Source organism: Dicentrarchus labrax, unplaced genomic scaffold (genome assembly GCF_905237075.1).
Source record: "Dicentrarchus labrax unplaced genomic scaffold, dlabrax2021, whole genome shotgun sequence".
NCBI lineage: Eukaryota > Metazoa > Chordata > Actinopteri > Moronidae > Dicentrarchus > Dicentrarchus labrax.
Genome location: NW_026136703.1, coordinates 18,051,358 through 18,075,433, shown reverse-complemented (window position 1 = coordinate 18,075,433; position 24,076 = coordinate 18,051,358). Strand labels below are relative to the sequence as shown.

The following is a 24,076-nucleotide window of genomic DNA, read 5'->3' as shown; positions in this document are numbered from 1 at the left end:
GCATATACAGTACATTTACTGTACTAGACCACCATCAACTCTGAGTAAGTTTCCTGCAGCACTTTTATTGTCTGTGTTCATTTTTCACCTAAAGAGACTCTTTAACTCAAGCTTAATGATAGAAAACACGGCTTAAAGTTATCAATAAGATGTCCTGAACCAACTCTTTCATGTGCCACTTGCACAAAAGCTGGACATTTTTAACTTTGATAGCCTGCTCACTACTTTTATGTCATTGTGGTAGAAAATATACAAAGGATCAGCCTCACAAATTTAATCTAACTTGTGTAATTACTTTCCTCCTATATTATTCAACTTTAATTATATATATCATTTTGTAAATGTTTATCCAAAAGGGGTGTGTGTGTGTGTAGATTAAAAAAACAGCATGCAATACAACCGTTTTTTATTAGAAAAAATGGAACACAAAATTAAAAGCAAAGGTATAAAAACAAATGATCTAATCAGCATCATGTAAATATTCAAACTCGTATATTAGTGTTTCTTCTATATATATCCATAAATCCATTTTCTAACATAAAGGTTCTCTTCATTCACACAATGAATTTGCTTGTCGTTTATCTGTTTCTGTTTACTTTCAAGTCTTTCAAAGTTCTCAGAATTATTGTCAAAACTGAGATCATGTTAAGGCAACTCAAAACCTTGATTTAAGTCTAAACCTACGATCAAACTTTTAACAGCCCTACTATGAATCTCCACTGACTCCGCTATCTAATGCATGTCCTTATCATGTCTGCAGGTGCATTCAGAGTGTCTGTTTAAAAACTGGGTACATGTGAAACTCCTGTCTAAACCGAATGGAAACATACAGTACATCAATTAATGAAGGTTTTCTTGTTTTCAACATGGCACAGGTGAAATCCATTTCCACCGCTAAACCCTGACACCACAATATACTTGATCATTGGTCTCATATATGACTAACAGGACTTAACAAAACTTGGTCTTTCCAGGCCTCAGATGATGGTCCCTTTGGTCCCAAGAGGTCAATCTATGAGGGCTGTACAAGGCAGTTTCCCTTGCTGTCCATCCTATAAATGTGTCTCAGACTTGGCAGAGGTTGTAGCAGGCCACAGGTCTTTCCAGCACGTTGTCTCCATCAACTTCAAACACGTAATCGCAACGGTGTGCAATAAGAGGAGCATCAGACATCGCCACGCTCTGATTACCAAAGGAGATGACTGTGTCTCTCTGTAGGGAACAAATCACCAACAGTACAGTTAGTTAAGTAAAAGCAGTTCTCAGAGGTTGGATTTTTCTAGAATTGCATGAAAACAGGGTTAAAAACTTCCATATTTTAAGTATCATGACCTAATTGAAAGCCCAGAAAACATATTTTCTGTATCAGCTTCTTACTAATAATTTAGCTAAAGAGTTCGCCATGAACACAAAGGTTTCTGCTAAAGTTTCAGAAACTGTTTAACTAATTTCTCACTGGTTCTCAGTGGGTTCAGTGGACTGGAAAAAGGGAATGTCACATATTCCCATGGACCAATTAGAGTTTTAACAAAATAACAGTTGTTGTGTTGTTTCTATATGTTCTGTCTGTCCAAACCACACACAAATACATACACCTCAACAACTGTTGGATCGTAACACCTCTGACCTTTTCTCTAGCACCCCTATTCGGTTGACACTTGTGACTTTAAGTTAAATGGCTCACCATTAGTAGGATTGCCACGACATTTGGTACAGACTCTCAAGATCAGGTCTAATCACAACCTCACAGAACTCAGAAGTCTTGTTTTCCTAAAACGTGTCTTGGATATTTAATATTTAATGTAATAGAGAAATGCTTAAGATTTCAAATCAAGTTTTTTTGGGCTTTTAAATCCTCACATGCATGTGCACTTTGACCTGAACAAATACAAACTGTCCTCCTTACCCTTTTGGGGCCACCTCCGTTATTGGCAGAAGGTGTGGGAGTGCCTGTAGCAGCAGTGGCGGCTCTCTCAAAGTCCTTCTTACATAAATGAGCCATAATCCCAGCAGCTAAGGCATCACCAAGAACGTTGATCATCGTCCGGAACCGATCACTGAGAATGAGATGTAAAAAAAAATCATTTACACGGTGCCCCAAATGGCCCTATATGACCCACTGATGCTCTACTGTAGATAGCGTAATCATTTCTGTGGGACTTACAGAACCCAATCGATGGCCACAATCAGCGAGATGTCAGCAGGCGGTAATCCCACAGAGGTCAGGACAATCACCATGGTAACCAGACCTGCTTGAGGTATCCCAGCTGCCCCGATACTGGCTGCCGTTGCTGTAATACTGGTGAGACAAGAGCCGAGATGTTATGGATGTAAAATACATAGGTTTTCTACACAGAGAACCTATACTGGCAGGCTAATGAGCTCAGTTTTAATTCTCACCTAATAGTGACCAGCTGGCCAAAGTCCAAGTCATACTCATTGACCTGAGCGATAAAGATGGCCGCCACTGCCTCGTACAGGGCTGTGCCATCCATGTTAATGGTAGCTCCCACTGGGAGCACGAAGCGAGCGATCTGCCGGTCCACACCACAATTCTCCAGGAGACACTTCATAGTGATTGGCAATGTGGCCGAGCTGCAGAGGAAGAGAACAAGAGGAAATGGTCAGGTCTGGGTACTCAATGGGCTTCTTTAAAAAGATGATCAATCAGAACTGGTAGGATGTCCTTAGACTACATATTTTTAAGGTTGAAATAGAGAGAACCAAGACAATGAGCTACATCTGTCATTGTCTCCTCTTACCTGGATGACGTGGCCAGTGCGATGACAAGAGCCTGCAGCAGCCCTCTGATATAGGGGAACGGATTTTTGCGAGTGAAGAAATAGAAGAAGAGAGGCAGCAGGATGAGGCCGTGCACAAACAAACCAGACAGGACTGTGATGAAGTACATGCCCAGCTTCTCTCCCAGGTGGGCCGGGTCGTGCATGTCCAGGATCTTCCCTGCCACAAGGAACACAATGCCGAAGGGGAAGTACCTGCAGGGAGAAGCAGGACAAAAGGTTCAAACGTGGAGCTTTACTCTACAAAGACATTGTTTTATTAGCCTGTGATGCATTTATTTACATTATGTGGCTAAAAACTATATATAGACCTACTGCACATATTTTTCTTTTGGTGTGGAGCTGTTTTTTATTGTTTGGGTTGGGCGTCTTAGTACCAGTAAGGGACATGTTAATGCAACAGTATACAATAATATTTAAGACCTGTGTGCTTCCAATTATTTTTAAAGTATTTAGTGACTCTTATTCATTATGACACATGTGCACACATTGCATGAGCGTGTAACAAATAAAACCTCTGAACCTTAAAACTTTATGACAGCATGTCTGGGAAAAGGCCTTAACTTGAGTAAAGGGTTTTCAGTCTTGGTGTGGAAGAATTTGACTGACCTCAACCCCATTCAACACCTTTGGGATTAATGATAGTGCAGACAGTGAGCCTTATCTGGCACCAGCATCAGTGCCCAACCTCATTAATGCTCTTGTGGCTGAGTGTGAGCAAATCCACTCAGCCAGGCTCCAGAGGAGAGGAGGCTGTTACAGCAGCAGATTAATACCCACGACTTTGGAATGAGATGTTCAAATATCACATGCGGGTGTAATGTTCACGTGGCCACAATCTTTTCGCAAGTGTCCACCATTTACGATTATTCAGCGCTAATCTCATTTATGAAAGAGCACCTGTGCGCCGTTCACACGAATGTAATCCAACCCAAAGTCGACACAACAGCTCCCTTGAGAAGCAGTAAGGACACTTCAGTGACGCTGAGATTTATTTTTAGATATAATCTGGCTCTGTTTTTGGATATATGTGCGTGACACAATAGTATTTTTCTCCAATAATGTGTGTGTAAGAGTTAAATCTTACCACATGGCAGCGTTGATGATCTTCATTACACACTCGTTGATGCATTGGCACACGTTGACTAGCGGCGCTCCACGTTCTCCCATCTTCCCCAGCAGCAGACCTGTGAACAAACAGTACATTTATATGTGCTTTTTTGTACAAGTCACCCCTGATAAAAGGTTTGTAAATTGTAAGTAAACTTAACTAATGGTTAATAAACAATTTAGTCATGCTTTATAGATAAGATATATGCCTATATAGTAGAAGTACAATCTTGAGATACTTGTACTTTAGTTGAGTAATTCTATTAATGGCTATTTTATATTTATTCTCCATTACATTTTAGTAAAATAAACAACAAAATTGACTGACTGTCCTTTTGTCATGTTTATAATGTCTATGAGTAGGTTGAGTTCCACCATTTTTTCCTCTTAAGGCCCAATAAGGTCAAATTATCCAACATTTCATAAACATGCAATCATTAGAGAATAGTTAAAAAATTAGTACAAATTTGTAAAGCAGAACCTAACCCTTTAACACAATCTGATGCATAGGAAACAATCCCATGTTATATATCAATTGCAGAGGTCATTTTTATGCAGAAACTTAAAGTACGCTATATTTTACTGAAAAAACATTTGTACTTTTACTTAAGTAAAGAACGAATACTACCACTGGTCATTAAAAAAGTTGTTAATCACGTTCTAATAAAATAATTAGCTTGTTCTAGAAAAAGGTTTGAAAGTCTTGATGAACTAAAGAGCCATGTTCATGTTGGAACAGCGTAAACACATAGCTATCGGGATTTTTCACAACCTGATAAGATTTAGTAACAATCAATAAAGCCATTGGTTACAATTTATAAACTATTTAAAGGGGGTTATTAGAAAGTAGTACCTTAAGCATTATACTTAATAAATAAGGATTTTTTTGTGATTTAATGAGCTGTGTGGATGTCTTACCCATGGTGGCCGAGAAGATGACGATCCCCAGTACATTCATGCCCTTGCTGGTACTGGGGACGATTTTATACTTGATGTCTGGAGCAGGCGTGATCTCCAGGAAGACTGGGTGGCCCAGTTGAGGGTTGTGGTAGTCGGGCATGACATATACATAGTTGGCCTGAGACTCTTTTGCATCAGAGCTCTGCACAATGGGAACCAGGTCTGTTCGATACTGGAGTGAGATGAAAGAGAACAACCACACCAAGTTGTTATATATTTGGATATTGAACATTGAATGAATGAACTGTAATGTACAATCCATATTGAGTTTCCTCCCTTTGTCCACTCACCTGCTGAAAAGTTGCTTCAATTAGATTTGACGGGATCATGTTCCTGTAAAATACAACAAAAAGACAAATCTATCAGATCATGTATATTTCACAGCTATTGTTCTGTTCATGTAAAGAGCTGGAAATTTTGTTTATTTTTTATTATGAGGGTCAAAAGTCATTTTTGACCTTGGAAACAGTAGTGGACAAAATATTCTTACCACAGGGTTAATTTACTAACTTTTTTCATGGAGTCGTAGACCAAAGCCACTACTAAATGGACCTTGTTTTCTCAGCTGCTGTTTCCAAAGCCAACAATGAAGTACGAACCTCAGCTTCTAAAACAACATGGATGATGAAGTCTTAAAGTGCTGAGAAAAGATGCCAACTTGACCAGTGCCAGAACAACAACTAGCCAAACTGCTGATGAAGGTGTGATATGATCGAAAGCACCAGCACAGCTACAAAATGGACCTTGTGGTGGGATTGTTTTTCCAGATTTCCAGACAGAATATAGAAGCTAAATTAACTTCCTGTGAGCAGCTGCTACGTTTATGCATAATATAATTGAATAATATAAAAGTACAACACTCACTGTAATTGTCTGCATGGACTACTTTTACTTTTGATGCTTCAGGCTCATTTGTCTGGTTATTATTATTTTTATACATTAATAACATTTGCTGCTTTTAATTAAGTGAATGATCTGAATACTGGCTGGTGTAATTAAGTCAAATTATGAATAGTCTGACCTCTGTTCCTGGATCAGTGTTCATTTTTACTATTTCACACAAAACACAAGAAGAGCAACAAAATAACAACAACAACTAAACCAGGGGATACACTTAGAAAGGCTCTCACATGTTAACAAGGCGGAACAGCCAGCATCATGTGCTAGGACAGCGTACGTCAATGATACTGAACTCAGCCAGAAAGCTTGTCAAACACGTAAGAGGACTGAAATGTACACCTGATCTTTGGCTCGCAGCAGCACACCAGCCACAGGTCACAAAAATAAGGGTTTTAGAAGAAGGTATTAGTGGATCTCTGGCGTGAATGGGCCTGCAGTAAGCCTGAGCACACACACATCAGACAACAGGCTCTATCTTACCGAGCGTAACATCGCACCTTCTGGGAAAGTGCAAGCTTAACAGATCACAGTTAAGTGTCTCCCCTATTCTTAGCCAACCTACTGCGTAGGAGTGATACTGCATCAATCTTTTCTGATCTTCATGATTCAAGGTTATTTTGTTGTCATTTACAATGCAGGGTTCTATAATGAAATTCAGATATAGTTCCCTTTATGCTACATGTTAAACAAAATACAAATGGCTGAATAAGTCATAGAAAAATACAAATTTGTACTGAAGGAGAATTTAGCAGCCTCAAGCATATTTTCTTCCATCTAATGTTGAAATGCTTCTGACAAAAAGACTTTTGGAAGTTCACTAAATGTTAGAAGGAAGCACATTACTCGCTGAGAATTTCATGATTTCTGGCTTGCCATTGTTTTGTTTTGATAACGTCAGCTCACAGGATCCAACTGATGTCTTGAGATTTTGTGATTAGGGAGCTTCTTGTTCCTGAGATGCACAAGGGAAGTCACATGGTCTGAACTGGATCTGTACTGGATTTAATTGGTCTGTACTTGTTTTCAAAGGTATTACACAGCAAATCCTCTTCAGTTGCGTAAGGTAGTTAAGATAGGCCCCAGTGCACGCTATTATGATGGGCTCTGGTTACTATTCCGCCATCCATTCTACCGACCCCAGTAAAACCACACTTACTGCACTGTCTATATTTACACCCCGATCCTCCTCATCCGGTAAAACACTTCTAAAACACGAGAGTGGAGAATCTGGAATCCCAGGGGGGATTGTCTCCATCTTATAGAAGTGCAGTTGGGAAGTTACAGTTATCAGCAGGGGCAGAGCTAGAGGGGTGGCCGGGGTAGCACTGGCCACCCCTGGAACCTGATTGGACACCCTGGGTGCTACCCCAGTTGATTGACAGGTCACTGCACGTCACTTCGAAAACAGCGAGATTTTTAAACGCAACCAGAGAAGGCAGATAATATAATAATAAACAGATAACAATGAAGAGGAAGGGAGATATTTCCAATTTTTTTGCAAAAAAAAAATGAATCAGGCACAGACAGACCCCAGCCCAGATATCAGCAGCCCGGGCAGCTCCCAACACGAAACAAGCCAGGCAAGTCATTCACAAGGTGATCCATGTACTGAGGTGCTTCAGTGACCGGGTTCGAATCCGACCTGCGGTATCCCAGGATTTGACTTTATTAGGCCTAGTATATGGCCCCCTCATAAATCCTTGACTACCCTCTGGCCACCCCTTGTGTAAAAGTCTAGTTCCGCCACCGGTTATCAGATCTTTTCCAAATATAGCAGAGACCCCATGTATGTCACAATGACTTCTCATTGCTTCTAATGAGGAATCCACTTAGGAACACGCAGCAAATGGGAGAAACATCTGTTTACCAGGAAAGCCTGATTTAGTTGTTTGACAAAATGCTCTTTAGTCCTAAAAGTTCATCTCATGAAATGCTAAAGAGGAAGAACATCTTAACCGAGCTGCTGAAAGAGGAGACAGTCTTTATTACTAGTGGCATGGATCTATGGGTGTCAGTCTGTAGGATCACCACTTTAGTCCAGACTGAAATAAATCAAGAAGCATTAAATTGATTGATAAGATATTTGTTCCACATATTCATGGTGCCAAGAGGATGAATCCACAGGGCATCTTAACAAAGGGAAATTTTAATCCAGTGATATATCTCGGCATATATTGGATGGACTGGCACCAAAGTTGGTGTTGACACTGACACCAGAGGTCAGATACAGAGCAGCTACAACTCGTACAGACTAAGCATCTATGCTCAAGAGCTTCAGTAAGGTAGATGTTTGAATGAAAGCATTTCCCATCTCCAAGTGTGATAGTGTTTGTGTCAGTATTAACCTGATGAGGTCCAGCAGAGCGTCTGCAGAGGTCATAACAGGCCCTGAACTTGCATGGTGGCCGTCTTTTTCTGAGCCCGTCCCAGGGTGTATGATGAGCACCAGCACGATGCCGACGATGACGGCGATAAAGGTCGTCCACAGATAGTAGGTGATAGTCAGGACTCCCAGCCGACCGCTTGCCCTTGTGTCCATGGCTGACAGGCCGGACATAAGACTGGATGGGAAAAAGGAGGTGTCCAGTTTAAACTGCTCAGTTTTTGACTCATTTTAAAACAATGAATTCAAGAGTTGTATAATTCAGTTTCAATGTACCTTCAATAGTTCAAAAACAAGGAAGATTATTTTGTCTAACTATTGAGACATAGCACCAGACATTTGCTGTGTCATAAAATATTAATTTGAATTAATATTTAGCATATTGCTTAAGAATGTTTTTGGAAATTAGTGACTTGTCATCAACATTATGTGTCCCCTATAGTCTGACTCCCACTAGGTAGGCTGTGAGTATAGGCTTGCCATTGGCTGAGAAAACAAACGTCATCAGGAGATAATCAACCCATCATCACGAGAAAACAAGAGGTTGTTTCCTCTCGTTGCTTCAAATGTTTATCAGAGAGAGTGCCAAGCCAACATGAATAGATGGCACATTATAGATATAGCATTGGTTCAACTTAATAAACAATGCATGGAGTAATGGCATGCAACAGGCCAGTTAGTATTGTTTTTCATAGTGACCAAATAGAAAATAGGAATAGAAAAAGCGCATGAGAAGAATCTGGACATTGCAGGGATCATTAACTAAATCTCAATCTTCTCAATGCCAAGAAATCAATATGAACTCTCAGATGTACATTCTGGTAATAACTCTTCAGTTCTTTTATGAATCCTTCTCGACAGTCATGACAGTGATCGTAAGGCAGACATCAGGTGTGATCAAATTAACCAGGCATTCATTTTCGAGTTCTCGTAATTATTCCAAGATAACAAAGGTAATTTTCTCATGATAAATTAACTTCTCAAGATAACGGCCTAATTCAATTGCAGTGGCCCCTCTTTTGGCTTCCATACCTTCCACTTTCTTCCAACACTATTTTGCAGGGGCACTGATGTTGCAATCTGAGCTTTACGCCGTTCAAGACAATTGTGATTGGTTTAAATACAAACAAGCCAGCATTATTTGGGAGAGAGAGAGGCCTAGCTATATGCTCCCTGTAACTTAGCTGCATGCAAAAACTTTGTTCTTAAAAAGATGTAAAACAATACAGGTTTTTTTCTTTTCTTACCTGGAAGTAATGAGCGGAAGAATCAACATCTTTAACATCCTCATCAGCAGTTCTCCAGGGAAGGAAAAGTAGATCTTTGCCTGTGTGAGAGACAAAAACCTGAAGTAAACTGTATTTCTATTAAAGGATACAATTTTTAAACTTTACCATTATACTATCCTAATAACATCCCCTAACTGAAATTCTTGTGTAGAGTGTAGTAGTGTGCAGAACAACACAATGATATGATTTATGTAACCCAAGGACTTGCAACACTGTAAAACACTCCCTTTAACTGTTTTATTTGATTTAAGTTTCAGATTCAGCACACGGACAAGAAATATGTGCACCCTAACTCTAACCCTATGAAATTGTATTAGATTTTTTTAACAATGAGGACAATGAGGACCAACATAGTTTTGTTAGCTTTGAAGTCAAACACAATGCTTTTATAAAACATATCGATACATTGTTTTAACTGTCTCATTCAAGTTTAAGTCATATGTTCAAGATCTTTTCAGTGGCTTAATTATAGGCCTATGCTTTTCTTAACCTTTAAATTTCCTTTTATGCTATATCTAATTGCCTTAAACCTAAACATATGTTTGTGGATTTACGTGTGAACTAAATATACTATTCACTGGAAGAATAATGACACAACACTGTTTATGAAACTTATACCAAATTGTTAGTATTTTAGAAATCACACGTAGCTAATTTCCTAATATTAGATTTAATAATAAAGGCACATCCCAGTATCACACCCAAGAGTGTAATACACCCACCAGTCCACTAGAGGATAACGTGTCAGTGTCATGTAATGCCTCATCTCGGTGTTAAAAGTATAACGTATGAAGGTATGGTACCAGCAGGGGGCGATGACAATGGGAGGAACAGACGAATGTCAAACACAGACCTTTGACAAAAGTCAATAGTTACTTATTTTTAATCCAAACCAAGTGCAGAAAGGGTTGTTAGAAAGACTCTCTGGCAGAAAGCCATGAGGGCTAACTTCTCTGACGCCCTGGAGGTAAGGAACAACATGACACTGCCACTGTGGTGGTTGTATTACACGCTTTGGTGTGATACCAGGTCTGCCCGCTGTTTAATGCTGAGCAATTTTTTTTTTTAATGAAACATCTGCCTGCTGCAACAGGACAACACTACGAGAGAATAGTTAAGTTACGAGTTGAGTTAAAAGATGCAATATAAAGGGGATCCCACTATGAGCAACGTCCTCTTTCTAGTAGGTGATTCAATGTTAATATACAAATATTAATTATAGCCACTTTAACTATTTCTGCACTTCTTCTGACACTTACGGTTCACTGTTAAACCACTTTTCTGCTTCTGTCTGCTTCCACTCTCACTATGACATAACTGGCTTTATCTGCAGTGTCAGTGCACAACAGAAGTCAACAGGACAGACTGGCTGGTTCTTCCCATACTAAATGTTGAGTTCATTTGCACACAATGTTAACAATCCCACTACATTTTATCAAGGTAACATAACATAACACTGTAAGACCCAAAGACAGTCACATTGCCTCCTGTTAATTTTCTGTCCATGCATTCATCCGTACCTGCGTGGACAGGTTGAGCGACCTGAGGACAAATCCAAGCACACAGCCCGTCACTACGGCAAGAACCGAGAGTGTCAGCAGGCCATTCCTCTTGCAGTAGTCCTTTACATATGCTCGGATTTTCACGGGCAAAAAACACTTCTTGAACCCCTCCATCATGATTTCTGCTCAGTCCGTATGCCAGAAGACCCCCCCCTCCCCCCTTAGTGACTACAGATATCCGAATCTCCTGGAGAGTGAGGTCGATCAGTATGTATCCCACAAGATCCGAGGCAGAGGACAGCCAGAGAAACTGATCAGATGTGGGTCCTGTCTCTCACTGAAGAACTCATCCAGTCTGGGAGAGGAAGTGTTGACTCACTGATTCCTGGTATTGCCTAAAAGGATTATCCCTATCCCATGCTAACAGAGGCTCCTCCACAGCCGCTTCATTAACGAGATTAAAGACAAGACTTCAGCACTGATTAGCTCCTCCATTTATAGCTCATTATGAGTTATTACTACCCGCCTCCATGTCATCCCATTCATAAAACTTGCTTGAATTATATTAGTATGTTCTACATCCTCGAGTCAATCATACTCATACTTTACTCATGCAAAGGTTACTGAAATGAATTTCTAAATAATAGTGACGTAAACAAGATAAAAGCTGTTGCATTAAAGGACCAGTGTGTGAGATTTAGCGGCATCTTGTGGAGTAGTTGGAGGTCACAATGCCCTCACCTCACCCTCCTGTTCCAAGCCTGTAAAAAACTATGGTGGCTGTGAAAGTCGCGAAAAATGCTAAAGAGATCTAGAGTCTTTTGGTTTGTCCATTCTGGGCTACTGTACAGGCTCCTTAAAAGAGGACCCATTCCTTCTATAGATAAAAATGGCTCATTCTAAGGTGACAAAAAGACAGCGATTCTTATTTTCAGGTGATTATACACTACTGAAAACATAACTATTAGTATTATATTCCATTTCAGCTAATAGATCCTCCTTAATATTGCACACTGAACCTTTAAAAGTCACATGTGAGCCATAATGTTACTGTTTGAAACGCCACCGATGACATAATAATGTATAAGTGAAGAAGTTGCACTGTACTGGCAGGATTATCAGAGGGCAGGGGCCAAAGGACACTAGTCCTCAGTGTTCAGGACATACCTTGACACTCGTTGTCCCTTGATCTCACCATGACGTTAGGATTTACCAGTGCAGAGGTCAGGGCCTGCACGGACGTCAGCACTTGGCATTTCAACTTGTAAATAATGCCTTGTTGGCCCAAAGAAGTGCCTCAAATGAACTTGGAGTTGTCAGTGTGAACTTGCAGTAAACCCTCATGCTGTTGAGGAGAATGTGTTTGCAATCTGCTCTAGATGAGACAAAGGTAACATGGTGCTGTAATATATATATGCTGTAGAAGGAAATCTCTACGAATGGAATTATATTTATAAATGTAAGGCTGTAGATAACAGGAAAATAATCAAAAGGAAGAATGTGAAAGTTTTAAAAAGCATTGGGATAGAGCTGTTCACAGTAATCATGGTGTGCCATTGTTATCAGCCGTTCCAGTTACTCTCATGTGTTGTTTGCATGTATAGTTAATTCTGCAGTCAGTCTATTTCCTCTGACGTCACAGCCTCCATGCTGACCTGAAACAATGTTTGCCTACGTTTCCTGTAACAAATCCAATAACATTTAATCCTTGTCTTGAACAATGCCCTCAGCAGGATCAGGATGGTGATGCGAGTCATGGTGGCTGTGGTTTCTGCTGTGTTGACAGACAGACCTGAAGTTAAAATTATGTTAGGGTATATGTATATTTTCCTCTAAAATGTAATGCTCTGCAACTAGAATATAGCAGATACCAAGTTACATGTAGCTACTTACTCAAAATATACCATAGTACAGCAGTTGAGTAAATGTACTTTGTGAAAGTACAAAGTTGCATATTTTCTACTGAAACCTCTATCTATGGAAAATGAGGATTTGGGAATAAAAATAACAACAACAATAACGAATATTAGTTTCACAACCCGTAATTTTTGTAATGGCAGGGCTGAAATAGTGGAATGCAATAGAACAATTCTTCTGCTAATTTATATAATCATTAAATGTCATGATAACTTCTTATAGGCTTTTTGCCAAAAAATCGGTCTGAACTGTAATGTGCCAACCAAAAAGGGTGAACATACTAATATAGTATAATTTTGTTAATTTAGATTTTCATATGTCAAAAGGAACATATAATAAATAACACATGAACAATACATTTTCTGATGTTCATATTATCAGACAATACACGTTTTCTCTTTTTTGACAGTAAATATGAACAGAATGCGATGTGTCATTAGATAACAGGAATATATTTTATAAAGATTATCAAAAAAAAACTTTTATTAATTTATTAGTGTGAATGTGTAGTTTGTGCTTGGTGAGGTTACTGTCAGCTCTGTGTTCAGTGGTCTGTGTCAGAGTCTCTTCCTCTTCAGCAGCTGCAGTCGGTTCCTGTTGTAACAGCTCAGTGTCTCTGCAGTCTGACTGAGGGAGGTTTTGTACGACGACAAATCACTGTGTTAACCCTACACCACTATGGACACTCTGACAGTAATAAACTGCTGCATCTTCAGTCTGAACTTCACTGATGGTCAAAGTGAAGTCAGAGCTGCTTCCACTGCCACTAAACCGAGCTGGTGTTCCTGATTCACGTGTGCTCACATATTTTATCAGGAGTTTTGGAGGCTGTCCAGATTTCTGTTGATACCAGAACATAGCCTGATCTCCATCACTGTATGTGTAAACAGCTTGGTTTGTTTTACAGGTGATAGTGACAGTGGATCCTGGAGTAAATGTCTTTACTGGAGGCTGAGTCACAGTCACCTGACCGCTGCATCCTGCAGACAAAAACAAATCATTCATTTATCAGCAGAAAGAAATGAGAGAAAAGGCAGTACATCATGTTTGAAATGTTGCTGAGTGAATGAACCTGTAAAACAGCAGCAGGCCAGCGTCCAGATGAGGATGGTGATGAGAGTCATGGTGGTTGTGGTTTCTGCTGTGTTGACTGACAGATCTGAGTCCTGCAGTGTTGAACTCACAGGACTATAAACCTTCTCAGTTCACTGGAGGATCAGCTGACGATGCAAAGCCTCCTCTCTATGGAAATGATTTCTCTGCTTTCAACACACTGAAGGCAACGTGGGACACAAAATCAGGAGAAATACTGTTTGGATTTACACCATCTATGATCTTAATGGAATACAAGGAAATATTTATTTTAGAAGTGCAGTTGAGGATTTAAGGATAAGTTTGTGTCCACTGTGGTTGGTATGATATGTCTGTTTGTCTGCCTTTAATTTACTTACATTGTTTACTGTAAATACATTATATATTTCAGTACTATTCACAACATGAATTTGTAAAATATTATTATTTAGAAACATGATGTTCATTGAGCCATTTATCAACTGATATAAAATTGTGGAACAAACAACTTTGTTGCAAAGACATTATGACAATTTCTCCATCAGGTGTAGAAAAGTGAAAAAAAATATTTATTTATACACAAATTTCAATCTATATCACTAAAAAGGTTTTGTAGATTCAATAAAGTTTATTCTTTCTATGTTTTTAGTACAATTAGAGAGTGTTTTCAGTGGATAGATGGTTGTTCACAGTGCAGGAGGTTTTTGTACGGCCACTTAATGAGTTTGTATCACTGTGGTGGACTTTTGGTGGAGGAACCAAACTCATCATACACTGTAAGTACCAGATATTTCTTTTACACAGATTATTCAGCATTTTGCATAAATAATGTGGTAAAAAAAGAAATAAATGTGGGTGTTTTATATGTTGCATTTTATTTTATTTTTTCATTATTAAAGCTTGGCTGATGTCATATTTTGGCAAGCTTTATGCAGAGATAAATGTATTTTTAGTGCTATAGATAATGTTATTCAACAGATATTTGATTGAAAAAAATATATAATATAAAAGTCTTTTGGCAATAAAATATCACCACAAGTGTGGTTACAAAATTTGTCTGAGCAACATTTTAATATTTGGGCAAAAACACAACATTTTTAATTATCCTATGTTTTAATGTTTGTTAGGTATAAAATCTGATGTGAATGCTGTTAAAACAAGTGAATTAATTTGTACGTACAGTGTAGCTGCAGATTGTGTTCACAGTTCATAAGTTTGAAATGGTGAAAAGGAAGTGAAACAGACAGATGACAAAGTCTTTAACTGAATACAGACATTATTGCATGGTTATTATTTTTATTTATGTCTTTTCATTTTATTGTTGTATTATATGTTATTTTGCGCCTCATGTGAGCTGTTATGTCTTTTATTTATGATGTCTTATTTATTCTCCTGTACAGCACTTTGGTCAACTTTGGTTGTTTTAAAGTGCTTAACAAATAAAGTTGGATTGGATTGGATTGGATTATGTTTTTAAAACAAGAAAATCATTGGAGAGATTACTTATTTACTGTCAAACATGATAAAACATGAAACTATAGGTTAAGGATCAGTTATTAGAAATATCTATTACATTTACAAATAAGTAATGTTAGATTTATTTGTACACAGCTAATCCACAGCAGTGTTAACCTCTGTCATGTATCATAAGTGTCTCATGTTCAGCTGTCTGTCCTACAGATACAGTTAATCTGCTCCTTGTGTGTCTCTGCTCTCCCCTCCAGCTGGCCCCATGGTCAGGCCCTCAGTCTCTCTGCTTCCCCCCTCCTCTGAGCAGCTCTCTGGGGGCTCGGCCACGCTGGCCTGCCTGCTGACCAGCTACTCTCCTCAGGGAGCCGCGGTGAGTTGGGAGGTGGATGGTACGGAGGTGACAGAGGGGGTCCAGACCAGCTCAGAGGAGGAGAAGAGCGGACGCTACAGCAGCAGCAGCACCCTGAGCCTGAGCCAGGAGCGCTGGATGAAAGGAGAGCTGTACTCCTGCAAGGTCCTCCATCATGACCACAGCCAGACCCAGTCCCTCCACAGGAGCCAGTGTGAGGGCTAGAGGGGCTCACTAAAGCCCAGGACAGGAGCTCTGTGTGGGGGGAGCAGAAGGAACAAACCTGCTGCTCTGATCAATATGAGTTTTAATGTTTGTAGAAGAAACTAAAGCTTTGTGAGACAGAGAACAACACTGCTGTAAAGTGTTGGACAACAACAACTTAGAGAGTAATGTGTGTAGCTCGGCAGCTAGATGTGAGTGTGCTTAATAACTGTCATGTTGATGATTGATGTTTTTGCTAATAAAGCTTGAACTGATAAATAACTTTATGAAGTGTTTGGTCTTTTATGTTACGAAGAGTAGAAAGAAATTATAATTTTTTGCACATTAAGGTCATTGAAATCTGTGTCTCCCAACGCCCCCAAACATACAACTAAGAGGTTGGAGCACCAATCAGCATCATCTGCAGTGCAGAGCCTCTGGAGCAGTTTCAGGGTTCGGTGCCTTGCTCAATGGCACTTAAGCAGAGAGGGTGGGCACTGTAGATGTGATACCAGCAACCATGAACCATGAGAAAGCTGTTTGTCTTCTTTTTCATTTACTTACAGGGTTTACTGTAAATAAATATTATATTTTTAACACTGCTTAATATGAGTTTCTAATTATATTGCATTTTGAGAACAAAATCATCCGGATTAAATTATTAGAAATATTTGTTTGTTTGGGCTTCTGCAATTTTATCTTGTTTTATGCAGCTATTGGTGGAGACAATGTGGCTATAGTACAAAATGAATTTAACTTTTCCAGCATACTCATAAACAAATTCAAGTCAGTGACTGTAACAACTGTATTTGGAAGAGTGTCTGTGAGTTCGTTTCAGTTTTATTTAGATTCATTGTGGTTCTGCTTGATGACTGTTGTGTGCACTGAACCATTTATCCTCTTCACGGTCTCTTCACCAACCCTCTGCACCTGCAGCAGGCCGATTTAACTTCAGTCAAACTGAAGGAGGTTTTTGTACGGCTCTAAATCACTGTGTGAACGCTCCACCACCATGGAAGCCCAGACAGAAATAATCTCCAGCATCTTCAGCCTCAACACCACTGATGGTCAGAGTGTAGTGGGAACCAGATCTACTGCCACTGAATCGAGACGGAGTTCCCGAGTTTAGAGTTGATGCCTGGTATATAAGAAGGTTGGGAGCCTGTCCAGGTTTCTGAAGGTACCAACTGAGATCAGCACCAATATTTGAACTCCCTGTGGCGCTGATGGTCACAGTCCCTCCAGGACTAAAAGACTTGGATTTGTCAGTCTGAGTCAGAAAATTGTTTGCAGAAGACTCTGAAATGAAAAAAATAAATATAAATCTTGAGAATCAGCAGTTCAGATTATAATAAATTAGTCACTGAATAAGGGTAAAGGTAAAAGGCAAGGTAAGTGATATTTACACTGAAAATAACAATTTAACAGGTTTTGATAAATTGTATAAAAACTTCTCACCCTGACTCAGAAAACCCAACATGACAAACAGAGTTATTGGCAACTTCATCCTGATGCAGTTTTCAGTGTGAGTGCATGAAAACAGTTCAGACTCTCTGTGACATCAGAACTTAAACTCTGAGGAGCAGTGATGCTTTAAAATCATGCAAAACATATGTGGACACACCTGTCTTTGTCAAACTGTGAGGAAGAGATGAGGTGGAGTAAGTATAGGTTCCATCTCCCTGTGGACTGATTAAGCAAATGTAGAAACTTTAGACTTTCTGTTCTTCATCTCTCTGAATGTTTCTGACTTTGCAAAGTCTCCCAGAAGCCTTTGTGCTCATAAATAGATGCAGGCTGCCCTCTGCTGGGAACAACATGATATTGATTTTGTAAAGTATTTTCATGATCATGTATCAATCTGTTCATCATGTTTCAGTTGTGATAGTAGAACAAATAAATTATACATTCAAACAGACACTATTAATGTAACTTAACCTCAGTGTCACCAGGCTTTTATTTTCAGAAAATACGTTTTATTTTCCTAGGCTATTATTAGCATTCAGTCGTTAGCACTGTTATCTCCTAGCAAGAAGCTCCTGAAGGTTTGACTCCCGGTTGGGGCAGGCCTTTCTGTGTGGTGTTTGCATGTTCTTCCCATCTTTCCTCTGGGTGCTCTGGTTTCCCCCTCCATCAGTGCCCATTCTTTAAAGTACTTAAGATGGGTCAAATACAAATAATGTATTTCCCCATGGGGAAGTATATTCTTAATTAAATTTATTTTATGACTAAGATTTTACATCAAAAACATATGATTATCTTATAAAAGAGGATGCAAAAGCTAAATGCTAATTTTGATGAAGAACATTTTGACATTCGCATTATTTCCTTATTTTGAGGTCCTACATTCTCCAGTGCTGCATGTGTAAAAACTTATATTAATGATTGCAAAATTAACCCATTCTCCACTTAAATTTTTATTTTTTCTCCCCTTTTCCCCTGCCCTTTAAAATCCAATATGTAGAAGCATATTAAAGTAGTAGCTCTTCCCTATGGCCACAAAGAGACTTGCACATTTCCTAAAGAGCAAAGATACAAAATTACCATTAAATATTATTACACCAAATAAGAAAATATTTCATAATCTCATCAACAAATGTATTTAAAAATTTCAATATTTGCCAAAAAGTCAATCACAGAGAAAGAAATGTATGTTATCCTACACAGTGACATTATTGACCTCACTATAATAATTAGGCCCCAGAGTGAGGGCCCAGAAAACACAGACAGGATTGAATCAGAAAGCTGCCTTCAGAGGCAGTAAGGTAATGTTCAGAACTTTTAATCATGCCAAAAAAAAGGTCAGAAGTCAAAAAACAGACAGAACAGGCAGAAAGAGGCCAGCGCAAGTGGAGCTTCACCAGTATATGAATGAGTGACTGATAAGGGGAATGAGAGGCAGGTGAGGAGATTGCCGGGAAAGCTCAGATGAGCGGAAACACGGGTGGGAGTGGCAGAATCAGTAATGACTGGAGAGGTAGTGAGAAGGCAGCTAAACACAGGGCAAAAACACATAAAACAAAGTCTGTAGCAGTATGTTTTTTTTAATTGATAATAAAAATGTTGGATTGATTATGTAAATATTGATGGCACTATTTTGTTAATTTAAATTTTCATATGTCAAAAGGAACATATGATAAATAACACATGAACAATACATTTTCTGATGTTCATATTATCAGGCAATACACATTTTCTCTATTTTTGACAGTAAATATGAACAGAATGCGATGTGTCATTAGAATAAAAATATATATTTTATAAAGATTATCAAAAAAAAACTTTTATTAATTTATTAGTGTGAATGTGTAGTTTGTGCTTGGTGAGGTTACTGTCAGCAGAATTTTTTTTAATTTACATTTATTAGTTTCATTAATTTACATTAAAACTGTTTTTAAAATGTGATTCCTGTTAAACACGAACATGATCTTAGCGTTAAATGCAGCTTATCTTTGTGTTCACGGTTCATTAATTTTACATGTAGTGAAAAGGAAGTGAAAGAGACAGATGACAAAGGTTTTAACTGTATTCACATGAGTGTTTCAGCTCTGTCAGTTTAAACAGAAGAAAATCATCACAGGGATGAGTTATTCACTGTCACACATTATAAGACACAGATGAAGATGTCATCAATAGTCATCATCAATTAACCTTTTTAGTTGCATTTACACTTGAACCCTGGACCCTGACCGCTGCTCAGAGTAAAGAAACAACAGCACTGAATCTGCTGAGACAAATTCTTCCCTTAGAAACAAATCCAAGATGCTGTATTGAAGGTCTGCTTAACTAACATGTGACATTCTGCATTTCATTTGTCTTCAATTCTTTCCTTAAACATTTATACTTTCTTACAGTCACATGCTGTATTCTTTGTGCTTTTGTTAGAGAAATAAATATTTCATGCTCTCACGTTTCATCTGATAGTCATTTTTATGGACTTTAAAGAAATCATTACTGTTTGTTACATCTGCCGTTGTTTTATTCTTGGAGGAACAAAAGTCAGATATCATGTTCATGTAAATCTGACTTTCACTTCCTCTTTGACTGATTATGAACTTAATTTCTGTAGAATGTAACGTTATGGTGTCCTTTGAGAGGGTCTACAGGGAAACCTTGAAAATGATGGGAATCTATCATCTAACTAAAACATGAACTGCCAAAACAAAAATACATTAGAGCAAAACATTTACATTATCATTTTCATTAAAGAAAATGTGTGGTATCATTCTCAAGGGAAGTATAAATGTGCAAGATGCATCAGAGTATTTCTGTTTTTCTGACTGACTTTAGATTTAAGAAAATGAATTACATAATTCTCAATGAAAGTACAAGTAAAAGCTTTGTGTTGTATTCTTATGAAATATAAATACTTTCATGCCAGTTATCTGAAAGTGTGCTCAGAACTAGAGTGAATAGACTTTGTTACGTTCCACCTCTGAAACTACAGAGTGATTGTCAGTGAACCAGTCGACCATGTCAGTCTGATGCAGAAACTCAATGCTGCAACACAGCAAACTGTATGTGGTCTGACTGAGGGAGGTTTTTGTACGACGATAAATCACTGTGAGACCCACTCGTATATGCTCCCATACAGTAGTAGTCTCCTGCATCCTCAGCCTGAACCCCACTGATTGTCAGAGTGAATTCAGGTTCAGATCCACTGCTGCTGAAACGACTCGGAGTACCAGACTGATGGCTACTTATTTTGTAAAACAACAGTTTGGTAGGCTGTCCAGGTTTCTGCAGGTACCAACTGAGATCATCATCAACTCCTGTACTGGCTGTACAGCTCAGAGAGACCGTCTGTCCCACACCAACAGACTTTGATACAGGAGACTGAGTCACAGATGGATTGGCATCTGATCCTGGAGATTAAATGAAAGTTTAAATACATTTTTAAGAAATTTGTGCATGAAAATGTATTTCCGTTAGCACAGAAATTAAAATAACTTTTTATTTTAACTTTTTATTGAACATTTTCAAAGCCTAGATTCCACAATAACAGCAAACTGGTCATAAAAGAAACTCACTACTTCTCACCTTGAAGTCCTAACAGCAGCGTGGTCAGCAGTGGAATCAGTAACATCATCATGATGATTAATCTCACTGTCAGACAGACTGCACACACTTGTCTCAGTGGTTCATCTTAAACTGGTTTAGGAGCAGTGATGCATTCAGTCATTCAAAGCAGCACCTTCATCATCAAACAAATATATGTGTTTGTGTGAGGAGAGAAAATGTTTGGTTTAAATTCTAAAGAAAATCATCTGTCTGCAGTTACATCAGTTTCAGGCCAAATCTGTTCTCACTGAAGATTCATACAAACATATTTAACATATTTAATATTTGTCCAGGACTGTAATTTCATCTGTGCTGTATGTTGTGCATATAGCATATTTTGAAAATAAAGCTAACTTGACTGACTTGACTTGACTAAAACTGTAACAGTCAGAGAAAGTAGTGTAATCCTCGTTTGAGTTCATTTGTCACCACAAGTTAGAATTGGACAATACAATGTGTGTGCGGAAGTCATCACAAATCCAAGTTTACAAAAACAATTAATATTGGGACCAGAGAGGAGCTGGGGATCAAATATTAAATATATTTGTTCTTTGCTACACCAGAGTAGAGATTGAGACTGGGGGAAGATTAAGAGGACAAATGTTCCAGTAAGCAAGAGAAGGGATCCTATACTATACTTTAAAATAAGTGTTATGATATTCTGGTTATTTTTGTATCTTCTACTCTGGATCAACAACCATTATATAGTATATTTTGATATTTGTATTGGTTTGTATGTCTATCAGTGTGAGACATTTGTTTTAAAACAATGTTGGTAGAAATATTCTCTATCACTGGTAAGAACATGTTTCCAAAGTATTCTGTTCTAAACGATAATTTCATTTGATACAGACTTTGGACATTAGTTTTATTTATATTAGTCTTTTGGTTTGTTTTTGGTTTTGTTCATTGAGTTTGGTTTGAATTATGTTTGCTGGAAGAACAGCAACCAGGTCCAAGATGTAAATGTTTTTTTATCAGGATCACAGCAGACAGCGAGCCAAAAGATCATAAAAATTGAGAATACATAATGACCATCTAGAGATATAGTCAATAGGAATATTCTAGTGGCATTTACTAGTTTGGGGCCGAGTAGCTTCTCTAAATACGATGGTCTAAAAGTCTAAAGCAGCATATTTTTTGGCTCAGAAATAAAAGCTAATTTCTGAATGATTTGGGGCAGGTGGTTACAGGTGATTCAAAAAAATACTTTCTGAATTGGGGCATGGAATAAACAACGCTGTTGCAGTTAGAGGCCTGATCACTGGACTAAGGTATCTAGTATCTGCTTAAGTTTAAAAATGATTTAAAAATACTTTGAAAAGAAAACCAGAGATGAGAATAAAGTTTGTGTTTGGTGAGGTTACTGTCAGCTCTGTGTTCAGTGGTCTGTGTCAGAGTCTCTTCCTCTTCAGCAGCTGCAGTCGGTTCCTGCTGTAACAGCTCAGTGTCTCTGCAGTCTGACTGAGGGAGGTTTTTGTACGACGACAAATCACTGTGTGAACACCCTAGCACTGTTTATTTCGTGGTAACTCTGACAGTAATAAACTGCTGCATCTGCAGTCTGAACTCCACTGATGGTCATCTCAGCGTTCACTCCGTCTCCTCTGCCAGAGAATCTAGAAGAAAACTCGCTTGTAGGATTTTTACCCAAGTTGATGACCAATTTAGGAGCTTCTCCAGATTTCTGCTGATACCAATATACTCTACTATCTCCATCTGACCAAACATAAACCTTTGGGTTGGTTTTACAGGTCAGAGTGACTGAGGATCCAAGTGAAGATGTGACTACAGCAGGTTGATTCACAGTCACTTGACCATTAGATCCTGAAAAAATTAGGGGAAAAAAAGAGAAGTTAAGCAATCAGAACTGGGATTGTTAATAATTGAATTGCTTTAACTGGGATAAATCTGTATTTCATTTCAGAGTTAAAAAATACTGAATTTCTTTAATAACAATTCTGACCTCTAAGGCAGCAGCAGGCCAGCGTCCAGATGAGGATGGTGATGAGAGTCATGGTGGTTGTGGTTTCTGCTGTGTTGACTGACAGATCTGAGTCCTGCAGTGTTGAACTCACAGGACTATAAACCTTCTCAGTTCACTGGAGGATCAGCTGACGATGCAAAGCCTCCTCTCTATGGAAATTATTTCTCTGCTCTCAACACACTGAAGGCAACGTGGGACACAGAATCAGGAGAAATACTGCTTGGATTTACACCATCTATGATCTTAATGGAATACAAGGAAATATTTATATTAGAAGTGCAGTTGAGGATTTAAGGATAAGTTTGTGTCCACTGTGGTTGGTATGATATGTTTGTTTGTCTGCCTTGAATTTACTTACATTGTTTACTGTGGATAAATAAATATAAACACATTTCAGTTTTGCTTAATATGAGTTTGTAAAATATTATTATTTAAAAGCATCAGGTGCATTTGATTATTTAATAACTGATATAAAACTGTGAAACAAATGACATTTTGTTACAAGGTGACTGTAATAGTTTCCCTGTCAGGTGTAGAAAAGTGAAAAAAAAAAAAATTTATTTATACACTAATTTCAATCCATATAACTAAAAAGGTTTTGTAGATTCAATAAAGTTTATTCTTTCTATGTTTTTAGTACAATTAGAGAGTGTTTTCAGTGGATAGATGTTTGTTCACAGTGCAGGAGGTTTTTGTACGGCCACTTAATGAGTTGGTATCACTGTGGTGGACTTTTGGTGGAGGAACCAAACTCATCATACACTGTAAGTACCAGAGATTTCTTTTGTACAGATTATTCAGCATTTTGCATAAATAATGTGGTAAAAGAAGAAATAAATGAGGGTGTTTTGTATGTTACATTTTATTTTATTTTTTCATTATTAAAGCTTGGCTGATGTCATATTTTGGCAAACTTTATGCAGAGATAAATATATTTTTTAGTACTATAGATAATGTTATTCAACAGATATTTGATTGAAAAGAAAATATAATATAAAAGTCTTTTGGCAATAAAATATCACCACAAGTGTGGTTACAAAATTTGTCTGAGCAGCATTTTAATATTTGGGCA

At 38.3% G+C, this 24,076-nt stretch overlaps 1 protein-coding gene and 4 gene segments (V, D, J or C); 1 reads left to right on the top strand and 4 right to left on the bottom strand.

The window, feature by feature from the left end:
* LOC127353768 (Ig kappa chain V-III region MOPC 63-like) overlaps nt 1-14,117 on the bottom strand; it is a 69,348-nt gene extending 55,231 nt beyond the window's left edge. The window contains 2 exon segments of the V gene segment in view: nt 13,531-13,842; nt 13,935-14,117. Of these exon segments, the coding sequence occupies nt 13,531-13,842; nt 13,935-13,986 (364 nt within the window).
* LOC127353862 (Ig kappa chain V region Mem5-like) overlaps nt 1-17,533 on the bottom strand; it is a 78,056-nt gene extending 60,523 nt beyond the window's left edge. The window contains 2 exon segments of the V gene segment in view: nt 16,954-17,255; nt 17,415-17,533. Of these exon segments, the coding sequence occupies nt 16,954-17,255; nt 17,415-17,463 (351 nt within the window).
* LOC127353871 (Ig kappa chain V-III region MOPC 63-like) overlaps nt 1-21,107 on the bottom strand; it is a 44,817-nt gene extending 23,710 nt beyond the window's left edge. The window contains 2 exon segments of the V gene segment in view: nt 20,523-20,821; nt 20,997-21,107. Of these exon segments, the coding sequence occupies nt 20,523-20,821; nt 20,997-21,048 (351 nt within the window).
* Nucleotides 1-24,076, top strand: part of LOC127353606 (Ig kappa chain V-III region MOPC 63-like) — a 59,937-nt gene that overhangs the window by 29,605 nt on the left and 6,256 nt on the right.
* LOC127353504 (excitatory amino acid transporter 5-like) lies at nt 409-11,287 on the bottom strand. Its single transcript, XM_051382761.1, has 11 exons — nt 10,964-11,287; nt 9,402-9,481; nt 8,117-8,332; nt 5,162-5,204; nt 4,830-5,043; nt 3,889-3,988; nt 2,763-2,996; nt 2,401-2,595; nt 2,165-2,299; nt 1,907-2,057; nt 409-1,212 (listed from the first exon to the last, which is right to left on the bottom strand). Exons 1-11 carry the CDS (start codon nt 11,120-11,122, stop codon nt 1,066-1,068), a joined length of 1,674 nt encoding a protein of 557 aa, XP_051238721.1. The 5' UTR covers nt 11,123-11,287; the 3' UTR covers nt 409-1,065.

Excerpts from the sequence above, each read along its gene's own strand:
- LOC127353504 (XM_051382761.1), bottom strand. The coding sequence starts at position 11,122 with ATGATGGAGGGGTTCAAGAAGTGTTTTTTGCCCGTGAAAATCCGAGCA. Across the intron at positions 5,205-8,116 it reads GCTCTGCTGGACCTCATCAG|GAACATGATCCCGTCAAATC; the intron begins GTTAATACTGAC and ends TGTATTTTACAG. Across the intron at positions 3,989-4,829 it reads CATCTTCTCGGCCACCATGG|GTCTGCTGCTGGGGAAGATG; the intron begins GTAAGACATCCA and ends GTTTGTTCACAG.